Here is a 12,352-nt window from a genome sequence, read left to right as displayed (position 1 = left end):
CATCCCATAAGGCTATTGTCCATATTTAACTGTTGTCTTTCTGACTAGCTTCCCAAACCTTTTTTGTAACTCCATGTTACATGGATATTCCCTGCCTAACCCCATTTTCTCCTCTACAGATATGTTAGTTTTGTTAACAGTTTGTTTTCCAAAGTACGCAAGCTGAACCAGAATAACTTGTGCTATTTTCTAAACATCCAATCCACATCCTGCGTAATCACTTCTCCTCAGCCTTTCACCTAACCCCCACCCTCCAGCCTACATAACTGCATTCTCGCATGGAAACATTTGCAGTGGTCTGATTTTATTTAGAAAATAAATTTCCTGAATTTTCCCTCATAATAGACTGTTTTAACATAAGCAGTAAATTTGATTCATTGGTGAAAAACGGACTCTTCAGCCTAATTCATCCTTTCCCAAGTAACAGACAATTCCTATCCCTGCCTACTGATCAGCAAGCTATTTCTCTGTCTTGCCATGTGAAGTATAATCTATTTACACAACTGCAAAAAAGCTGCTGCAATGAGTAATTTATGTAGTGGGGAAAGCTGACGAATGACAGCTCCTCTGTGCAAGTAAGGTCTGGAGAAGTAAAAGCTTTCTGCAATAGAAACAAAAAAAATATTCCAACATAACCACTGAGCCTCTAAATTAAACTGTAATCAAGAGCTTAGGCAAGTTCAGCATGTTCAGAGTAGTTGTGGCATTAGCCTTCATGGCACTATCAATCAATGGAACCATCACATTGCAGGAAAAAATTATGTATGTTTAACCAGTTTTTGTTACCACTAGTTAAAAAGTAAACTCAAGAAATTCACAATATTTACAGCATCAGAGAAGTCACATATTTACCACCGTAGGCAGCACAGCAAGCTACTCAGTGCTAAACAGGTGTACCTTTCTCCTTTGCATATAGACCTGCTAAGTACCCTCTACAGAATTTCTTTTATTGCACTGTTTCAGCTATACAGGCTACAAACTTCACCTTTGAGTGGTTTTCTTTTGTTTTTAAAACTTCAAGTGACAAGTCTTAAAATGCCTTTTGCATTAGAAAGCATTGTGGATCTATAAAGCATAGGAACCAACAGCTTTGGAAGTGTGTATAGCCTCAAGAATACCTGCTAATTACTGCAGCACAGCCAACCAATTATTGAATGACTTACTTTTAGCTTACTGCAAGCATATGACAAAATATCCAGAATTATTAGCTCTTGAAATACTATGATTCCAATATCAAAGCCTGCAGATGTTACCATTTAATTTTACCAGATCCCCAAATATACAGTTTGTTTTAAGAGACCAACCTACCTATTAACAGGGACAACCCAAATAAGCTTCCTAAGCTGTCAAAACTCAAGAGGAGCAATATAGTTATCTCCACTAAAAAAACTACACCTACGAAGAAGTCACCAAGTTGAATCCGATCTACTTGCTAAAACTCAGTCTTTAAACAGTAACTAAATGTTACTGCATGTACTTATTAGTCAGGAAGTGCATACATAGCTTCAAAAGCACCCTCAACAGCATTAATTTTTAAACAGATATGGAAGTGAACTAAAGCAGAATTTAAGTAGCATCTTTAAAGCTCTCCTAATAAAATAAGTGAGTTCTCTTCACAAAAATCGCAGTATGAGTTTATGCAAGAGGGTAACAACTTCATCTGAACGACTATACATCAAAACCACAGTGTTACAGAGACAAAACAGCCGTTACAGTCCTAAGAAAGGAAGCCACTGAGCATTCATAGCATTGGACATGACGCTAACTGTGGTGTTAGCCACAACAGGAGGATGCTTTCAGCACGCTGACGGTTAAGGTATGACATAGGAGGAGAGCTGCATTCACTTTTAACAGCTCTGTGACTGTAGCTAGTTTAAAACTGAAGAAACAAACATTCACCCACATCCGTAAACACAGCGAGTGTTAACACAGGCCTTTTCTAACCCTGTTCTCAGCACCTCTGCTCCTCTACTGTAGTTTGAAAGGCAAAGAATACATCAGGATGTGTGTTCTCTTTACAAACACACCTCTGAACGTTCAATACGCAACTGCAATCTTATTTTGTAGTACTGGATTTTAAACTGCCTGCCTTACAGCAAACACCAAATAGCATCCCTATTGCACTCCCACACGGTCTACTCTAAACACATACACAACAGTGTACCAAACCACTCAACACTAGACGACACACATCTTGCAGCTATTATGAACTCTCAAAGCAGCACAAGCAGCTACAAGACACGGTGCTCTCCGCAGCTGTGCTCCAATTCTGCCTTAGTCCACCTTGGAGGAACACACTGGAGAATGTCTAAAAAGTTTGAGAGGAAATACACAAAGAGCAATTCAGAAATAATAAAAATAATAATAAATTATTATTTATTATAGAATAATAATAACAGAATAATAAAATAATAATAACAGAAATAATAAAAATAGAAGGTTGATGCTCAAAGTGATCAAGACAATTCTCATCCAACAATCTAAGAGAGCCTTCAGTCATTTCTAATTACTGGTCTGTTTGCTAGCAGCAAACACCTGCATAGCTTTCACGCTAGTTATGCAAATGTCAAAATAGTGCATTTGCTCCACATCAAGAGACATTTGGGGGAGGAAAATAAGAGCATACACAACAGGAAACAAAATGAATGCTAAATCTGGAAGACAGGAAGAAAGAAGCTTCAAGGACAACAGGAAAAAAAAAAGTCAGAAAAAGTCAAGACAAAACGATTATTCAGTACACCAGATTAGATTTTTAAAGGCATATTTTCAAAACACTGCAGACTAACATTAGCTGCAAATTTGCATGAGATCAAGAGCGAATCCGATTTTTTTTATATGTACATATACATACACTGCCATGAGTACATTTCCAGTGAATACCAGGTTCAGGTTATATTTGTTTGGTTTACAGGCTGCTGACAACCTTCCAGAAAGCTCCCCCCCCAGTTTGAGTATTTGAATTCATTAATTCTTACAAAAGAAAAAATTAATATTTTTCTTCAACTCCTAACACAGTGAGAAAATCTCTTAAGTTTATTCACCTTAAATTATTATATACATTTTAAATCTAAAGGTGCATTTATAGCAAAAATTCATTTAACTAAATTTCAGATGAAACAAATAGCACTTAAAGTGATCAGGTTCCAAAAGCTCACACAACCACAAAGTCTGACGCTGGAAACACAGCATTTAACAGAATCCCTAGCTGAACCAAAAGTGCCATTCTTTGTGCAGGTATCTCTTGAACCGGTATACGAATCATATGCACTGATTACTCTAACCTCTTTCTTTTCTATGACAAATTAGATAATTGAGAAAGTTACCGTACTCATTACCAGCACCAGGAAAAGGGTGTCTGAAATTTCCCCTTTATGACAAAACAGTAACTGCTGCTTCCTGAGCTGAGTGAAAAGCAAAGGAAGATGTAATGAGACCAGCCAGCATGTGATTCTGCTTTTACGCTTATGTTTACAAGTCTCACCACAGTTGATTCCCTGGTAAGCTGTTTATTCATAAATGGTACAATTAGCAATTCCCCAAAGATGCCCATAACCTCTGTGAGAAAGCAAGCGTCTATTGGAATCCTGTTTCTGAAGTTCACGTCTATCGGTTTGGATTTCCCCCGCCCCCTTTTGTCAATTCGTTTGCCTACAAACTGACTAGGATGATTAACTCTTTGGAATTATTTCTCTTTGTTTCTCTCCGAAAAAAAACAAGGGACTGGACATGAGATGTTGGACTTATGATTGACATAGCTATCTATCATTTACTCATCCATATTTATGATGGACAGATCACAGTACACACACAGTTAACCAGAACAAATACCACAGGTAAATTCTGAAGGGTTTCATATACCCTTTTAGCCTACTTCTGGAGGCAACAGTAAGTGTTCTAGAAAATAACATCCATTCTATTACATGGGAGCAACACACAAAACCATTTTCAAGATAAGTGCTACTTAAAATATTTTAAGAGCAACCCCCTGCACTGTAAAAATCACAGTCTTGAATTATAATCCAAGTTGTTAATATCTCAAAGGATGATACAAGAAAATGACCAGTTCTAGCAGAAGACCCAGAGATTAATTTTAATCAGTTTAATCAATTTATTCACAATAAAAGGAGCTTTATAAACTGTGGCTCATTTTGACCTGAGTGAAGGCTAAAAAAAAAGGAAAAGGTAATTTTCTATTAAATATCACCTCATCTGCAAAACATACCAGACTAATGAACTCTTTTCTCCCCATATTTGTTATATCCATTATCTTCTATAACACTTTTTGAAAATTCCAGCTAGCAGCATCTCCCAAAACCCACTTCTCACCTGCAACGAGCCAATTGTGCCTATACTAACCACATTCTCCCAAGGCCAGGACACACACACACAGACAACAAGTGGATAATATTACATCTAACTTTTGAGTTCACACATTACATTGAACCTAATTCCTGAAGGCCTCATACAGATAACTAAGGACTTGTAAAAGAAGGAAGTGTACCACATGAAGATACCATATTTACACTCCCCAAACCCTGTCTCAAACAAACTCTAAGAGTAAGTCTTATCACCTCACAAAAAAAAAAGATACTAAACAACAATCCGGAAAGAAACTTCCATTTCTTAATTCATTCTTCAACACTGTTGGTGAAAAATAAAACAGCACTAACAATGCCTTCTGGAGCCACTGTCACAGTCTTTTGCTGGAGTTCAGTATTATAGAATATGCTACATAGAGTTCAACATTATACCAGAAACACGTGCCAGCACTTCACGCACCCCTGCCCCCCAAGTAATGCAAGCAAGTAGTTGCCAGGGTGTTAACCGCATATTCTCCCCAGAGCAATTATGTTCAGCTACTGGGTGGTTTTTACTTTTTTCCATTGGTTTGTTTGTTGGTTTTTTTTTTAATTCAGCACCTACTCCAAAATCCTGAAATGAGTATAAAGTTACAAATGTATGCTTTGTATATCTCTGTCCGTTAGACCTGCTGCCAACAGTTAGACAAATATGAAAGATTAACCTTTTCCAGAGCTTTATTCTACTTTTAAATCACCTTGGCTCTCCTTTCCTTAAAGCTGGATGAAGGAAAGCAGCACCTTTTCAGGTACAGTACAGTGCTCATCAAATTCATGCTATTTTGTTCAAGAGACCTTTATATTCAGATACAATTGCAGTTTCTACCTCCACCTATCTTTTTTAGTAAGTGCTGTTCACCTTGAAGATGTCCCTTGATCTCAGCTATACCTTCTGAACAAAATGAAAGAAGAGCTCACAAGTGTGGCACCCTGATCTACCTTAAAGATGAAGTTTCCAAGGTATGAAAGTTATGGTGTTTTAGTAAGATGTTTTATACCCATAAAACAAGGTTACTTCCCCACACCTCCAGCAATATTGGACAGTTTCTGTTTCCAGAAAAAGGAAAAGTTCTGTAAAGCCTAAAGACCAATTACAACAAGTTTTAGTCTGGATGACTGTTTTGCTATGTAACATAAAATATTCTACTGTTTCCTAAAATTGCCAGAAATGTCATTCTGTACCTTATCATCCTCTCTCACAAGGCGTTCTCTATGTGAGAATGCAAAGGACTGCAAAACCTTTTCACAGCAGACTTAATTGTTTATATTAACCTAGCATATTGAACTACACAACAACTAAGGCTATACAGGCTCTGAACTCTGCTCTCAGATTTCAATATACCCAAGTACAGTTTATTTAAAACTCTACACTTAGACTTACATCTCTTCAAAGTGTGTTTTCATGTACAGACAACATATCAACCAGCAGACATTTGTTCAAGCTCTTGTTCATTAAAGCAAATTTATATCACAAGTATTTGAAAACATTTCTCCCCGTTACCTAGGCTGAGAGTTCTCCTCATACATCCGCTCTTTCCCTTCCTTGAAAAGGCTGATGGTCTGCTTCGTTTTCTTCATCAAGTTCTCCATGAACACGCGGAAATACTCGTTTTCTCCTAGGGTCTCCATCTTCCCCTCATAGCGTGATAGGATGGTTCGTAGATGCTGGTAGGTATCAGGTAGCAGATCTAGGATATAGGGTGGGCTGTTCTTCAATGCCAGTTTTGGGTTCTGACACAAACGCACCACCTACGGTTAATGCAGAAAATACCATTTTGAAAACCTAAAAATAGCAAGTAGTGATCAGTTACTTAAACACAATTCAGCGTTCCTTATAAACACACCACACTGAGATTCACCCTCAACAAACCGCATTTGTTGCTCAAGTCCAGATAGGGAGCCCAGCCACCGTAGAAGAATCGAGTTTATGGACTGAAGTGCATGTGGACTGACGAAACTCCCAACATACATATGATTATATTTCATGAGGCTGCGCTTCACCCCAAGTGCATTTTCAAAAACAAAATTCAAGAAAATTCAATATGGAGTTTGTAAATGGCAAGGATGTAACTTACCACATAGGTGTCTAGTACTACCTGCCACGTTTCAGACTCTGAACATGCCCATAGGCAGAACTTTACCTGTCTAGCTGCCCTGATTTTGGCTGCAAAAGTGACTTTTCACACTGACCCATATATCCAGGACAAATAAGCCCACAGAGGAAGTTCCACTGCTACAGATGTCACTGATGCCAGTAAGCGTTCCCAGGCTGAAAGTGTTTTGAAGGCAGTGCTAGAAGAATCTCCTTTTCTTCATCCTTGAATACATACAAGGATTAAGAGGAACAATAGCTTTTATGGATAATGATGACCATCAAGAAAGAATGAATGCAAAGGAATTTTTCTGTGCAAGAATGAGAAATAAGCTGTAGCATAATAGATACGGTAAGAGAAATCTGGGTAAAAGTTTAGCTCGCAAGAACTTGTGTCCCCAGTTATGCATCAATTTTGCTTCTACCTTCCGTTAGATGAATCTTGTAGCAAAACTAGATTCTTCACAGTAATTTCTGTGGGTTTGAATTTTTTTTTTAATAACAAGACATCCACAGTGATACTAGTAATTAGATTAAAGTGTTATTAGATGACTTCAACCTGTCTTCCACTCAGCATACAACTAAACATCTCACTTTTCTTCCTTCCAAGCTGCATGTTCTCTATTTATTTTTTTAGCAGCGCGATCACATATTCTCAAAGTTAAGAACCTGAATCTGTCAACCCAAATTTTTGCCATCTACAGTGAATTTATTGGATCATCGATAAAATAATTTTAGGCACGCACTTTTGCATTATGTTGCTAAGGCACAAGTAACAAGTAGAATATTCCTGTTCAGAACTCACAAGCAATACAGCTGTTATACCTGTACACAAACAAATCGGGATGCAAGCTAAACTTAATATAGGTCTTTAATGTACAGGAACGTAGAGCTTACGTGCCAAAAGCTCATGGTAATAAGTTTACGTGATAGGGGAGGATAAAGGAAGCCACTTCACCATCCACCATAGCCAAAATTTTCCATTATCTAGACTGAGAGAATGATAGGGAGAGATAATGGCAAAACGGCAATTTGAAAAATGAGTGGTGCACTTTCAGTTATAAAAAGGGTTGAAACTCTAGAGTTGCGAGGCCAGTATCAGATGAAGCTTACAAGCTAAGAACCAGCAGCTGGGATAGTCTTACTGCTGTCTTGCTGGCTAACAGCTTCTGTGATTTACATCAAAATGTACAAAACGTAGATACAGTTTCCTGAAGTTCTCCACTACAATGAATGTTATCTGACTGCTTAATACCAAGCACGTGAATGACACTGCCAGGCATAAGGGTATTACAGGTATCAAACAATGTAGCGCTGCAGAATGCAAAGCTTAAGGGAAGTGGATAGGAAAAGGTAAAAGAACACTAACATCCTTTTGCAGTACATCATTTCCACAAAATCTTGTGAAACCTTCAAGAGGAATTGACTAGTTCCCTACAACACGTTCTTAAATACCTACTTCCCTTGAACACTTAAATGCTGATGGTAAACAAAGTAATTTATACTGAAACAGCGCTTCAGCATTTAACTTTGCCATTTAGTGTTTATGCAAAAAGCAACCTTGTCAAGTTAAGTGACATCTCCAATTATATCTGACTTACAGTAGTGCCTCTAATAAGAGCTGACTGAGAAAGACTCAATTTCAGTGAAGAGAAAGGCATCCAGTGTATCAAAACTCAAACAGAAGAATCTGACTGCCATTAAAAGAATTACATGCCTAAAAAAGCCTCTGCAAGAATACATGGAGAAAACTATCAAAATTTTCCCTCGATTTTGAAGAGGCTGCCAAGGATTAGGTGGTCTAGCTAAGGAGACGGATGGTCAGACAACTGACTTATCCAATTGATTCTGATGCCTCAACTGTTGCTTCCTTGGAGCCTGTGAACATTGCACAGTGAACCATATCAATGAATTGAGTCAACACATTTGTCCCCTGAATAAAACTAGTTTCACTATGCAGCATGAATAGGATCTAAATATGCTCCTCAGACACAGCTGAATTGTGCTATGGATAGCAAAACCTTTTCTTCAACAGAAATTGTTTATTACACAGTGGGTTTAAAACCTTAATAAAAACACAGCTCAATAAAAAGTCAGCTCTTATGAGGAAGCCACATTAAGCAAGCATACCAGTCAGAGTATGCACTTCTCAGTCATCTGTAATAGAAAACAGTTTGGCTGTTACCCCTTGAAAATACCCAGCTATAGAAGAAGCAGACCCAATGTGTTTCAGTAATGTAACAAACCTCAATATCAACTAGAAAAATTTCCCCACAGCAGAAGCAAGAAGTTCTGCAAACGACTCATTCTCATAGCCTCTATAAAATGTTTCCCAAGAAGTGACTTGCAAAGATACCTCAAATAGTTGACAAAGGCCAAACTGCTGTGATTTTATTATCAAATGAGCTTTATTTACCAAGTAGACCTAAATTAGCTAAGATAAGCATTTAAACAGAGCTACATAACTAGGAACTGCTGCCTCTTGAGCAAACTTGGTCATTTTATAACACAGCAGCAACAAAACCAGTTGCATTTTGCTTGTTTCTCTACGTGTGCACTTGCAGCATCGTGACAACATCAAAAGGAATGCTCCCAGCCCTGGGAACAGCCACCCCTCAGCAAGCTACCCTGCCTTCCACAGGGACCAGCAATGTGGAAGGAAATTGAGCAAAAAGCAGCAAATATTTTTGATTAGGTGTGATGGCAACAAACACAAGCAATCCATGTTTTTAAACTACCATCCAAACTCATCCAAGTTTGCCTGGCTTATGCTTTGTTCTCTCAGGAATAAGCCTTTTACGGAGACATTTCTGGGTTTTTAGAAATACCAATAAAGCATTTCAAGCTTAGCACGAAGATTCTAAGAGGTTGGCCTGTAAAAAACCCTAAAATTGACTTCACCGATTTTCATTTTCCAAACTCAAGAGAAGAAGATAATCAAAAAACAGTTTCCCCCCCTCAGTTTTGAAGAAAGAATCTGTTATTTACTCATTCAAGGAAAAAATCTCATATAGATTTTCTAGGCCTGAAACTGAGTCTTTCCACTCAAGATTCTGCAGCTTGCCTTGACTGATCTCTGGATTTAAATATTTCTCTTCAGCACTGCTTCATTAGACTTGCATAAATAAAGGAACTGGGTAACTAGCGTAGGAAAGCAGTGACACTATATACAGAGCGCTGTCACAGGCACAACGTATAGATAACCTGAGAAACACAGCAAGAACCATGAGCTTTTTTAAATACTGCAGTCAGGTTATGTGGTTGGATTAGGTACATGTTAGTAGAAGCAAGGAAGAAGCATTCAGGAAAAATGAGATACCTAAGCAAATGCACTCATTTAACAATACACAGTATTTGTTAGGAAGTGCAGAGAGTGCTGCTTAACAGAGGAGACAAAGCTATACAAATCGCGGCCCCTCAAGGCAGGTTCACCAGCTGCCACACTAGCAGGCTGTTTCCTCCAACACCCCCTGAATCCCCCTCTCTCAGCTTCCTGGCTACCCGTCCCATCGTCTTGGTTCGTTACTTTCCCCATTTTGCTCATCCCCAGCCCCACCCACGAAAAAGCTAGCGCCAGCCTGTTTGCTGCAGCCATTGATACGGCACCCCGTTTCTTGTTCTGGCAGAAAGTCCCTGGCGCAGACACCACCTACCTGCTTGCCTCACACAGGGGACAGTGTCACAGAGTTCCAGGCCTGACAAGCCCCCAGGTGCTACTGTGCCAGGTAACGCTTTTTCCCCTTCCACCTCAGACCCCTTCAGCACAGTTCTGAAAAGCCATAGTTCCTTCCTTCCTTTAAGAGCTGAATAGCTAACTGCTTTATTGAAATCACATCTCATTTCATCTTAAGCCAACAGCAAAAGAAAACCTACTCAAACTTCTCTTATCTCCTGCTGAATTTGTATTTGGCCTCTCTTCTACTTACAATAAAGCTGACCTACAGTGGCATTTCTCTCTATCAGTTTTAGAAACTGAGTGGCATCAGTACACTTTTTAAAGAAGCTTTATCTCAAAGCTCATCTTCCTCCTCCATGTCTTACCACGTGTACTCTACCGTTCTTCTGCTACATCCCTTATACCTCATCCCGAGCTATTTGTGACTGCACCACCCATTCTTCAAATACCATCCACAGCAATGAACTCAAGTGGTCTGCATTATCTGCTGCCCAGATAACAGCAGTTCCTCCCACTTGAACCTAGTAAAGCATATAGATTAGTTCAAGACACTGCAAGGAAATTACTATGTTGCTTACTGTGCTATTCGTCACTGCAAGCTTGCAGGCTCGCAAGACATCTGACAACAAGTTCAGCTTCCAAAGACACATTTAACCTCTATTCCGTAGATAAACGCACAAGCGTCACCTAATTCAGCTGAAGGTGAACATCCTGTTGCACAGTGATGAAAAGGGCTATTTCATTATATTATTATAACAATACATATTATGGCCTCAAGTTGCGGCAGGGGAGGTTTAGATTGGATGTAAGGAAAAATTTCTTTACTGAAAGAGTGGTGAAACATTGGAACAGGCTGCCCAGGGAAGTGGTGGAGTCCCCATCCCTGGAGGTATTTAAAAGACGTGTAGATGAGGCGCTGAGGGACATGGTTTAGTGGGTGGTGGTGTTGGGTTGACGGTTGGACTCGATGATCTTAGAGGTCTTTTCCAACCTCAATGATTCTATGATTCTATGATTCATGTCCACACTATATGTGACCACAGACAACTGTAGAAGGAACGGCTAGTACTAACAAAAATTAGAACTTCAAGAGAAAGAATCTGAAAGACAGGAATACATCAGGCAGCTTATGGAGAACATTATGAGGAAAATATTTGGACAAGAATCAACTTGCATAGGAAATTCATCAGTCACATCCGAAAACAGAGATGCACGAATGCTTTGACAACACCAGCTAATTATGCAGACTAACAAATCCGGTGGTAAATGTACTGTACGCACACAGATAGAGCACACATTTCTGAAAGGCAAACACATCATCTATTAAACATGCACACAAGTATTTTTTTTTATTTGCACCTGTAATTTCATTTACTTGGCCCAGAAAACTAACCCATTTTCAACACCTTCCATTCATTTAGCCCTTCCCACCACTAGTTTCATGAGCACTGTGTTTGCCTGGCAATTTGCTAAACTACTAAAAAGATTTTTAATTCAGACGTGTTCTCATAAGTGTGCATAAGTACAGCTAAAGTCTAACTGAAATCTGAAAGGCTTTTCACAGCCAAATCTTTCCTCCTGTACAAATCAGACTGAACAACTAACTCTTTAAGACTTAAAAAATTCAGCCTACACCTAAGAGCTTTCAGATGCTGCCTACGAGCAAAACTGTGAAGTCAGTGCACACTTAAAAGAGGTTACTTTAACTCGTGACAAATACAACAGTAGTCTTGGCTTTTCTGCCGGTGATATCATGGTAGAGAGGGTATACAGCCAAAGACTGGCTATGCAGATCCGAAGCTGTAAAAGTATCCCCCCCAAAAAACCCATCCCACTGCAATTCAAAACGCCAAGGTAATCAAAGCTTTTTTTCAGGCCAACCTTCTTCTTTGAACAGACCAGGTTATGGGCCAAACACAGGCTGACATTCACATCTATATCACATGCATGAGAAAGAAGATGTGCATTCTTACAAGTTGTACCTGCGAGTTAAACTTACTTCCAAGAGGATCACGCTTCCATGCTCAAACTACCTTTCCCACGTTAGCACTTATGCTTGCCCTCAGTGTTTGTAAGAGGGCCACTGGCACTTCTCAAAAGACTTCTTTATCCCAGTATCTCTCTGTAGAAGGTGATCAAAGCTCATCACAAGCACAGCAAGGCACAACTATAAACCATGTCTTTCGTTGAACCAGCCAAGACAAAGTAATTTCTTGGCATGAACGT

The 12,352-nt window shown here is 39.1% G+C and overlaps 1 protein-coding gene across 1 annotated transcript in view; it reads right to left on the bottom strand.

Annotated features, from left to right (window-relative positions):
* The window catches only part of CBL (Cbl proto-oncogene), a 45,186-nt gene that overhangs the window by 30,879 nt on the left and 1,955 nt on the right, over positions 1 to 12,352 (bottom strand). Inside the window, exon 2 of the mRNA XM_076358446.1 lies at positions 5,860 to 6,107. Coding sequence (XP_076214561.1) covers positions 5,860 to 6,107 — 248 coding nt within the window. The remainder of the gene's footprint in view (positions 1 to 5,859; positions 6,108 to 12,352) is intronic.

The sequence above is a fragment of the Aptenodytes patagonicus genome, chromosome 23, assembly GCF_965638725.1.
Source record: "Aptenodytes patagonicus chromosome 23, bAptPat1.pri.cur, whole genome shotgun sequence".
NCBI classification, from domain to species: Eukaryota; Metazoa; Chordata; class Aves; order Sphenisciformes; family Spheniscidae; genus Aptenodytes; species Aptenodytes patagonicus.
Note: the sequence above shows the minus strand (reverse complement) of the source record. Positions and strands in the feature narration are given on the sequence as shown.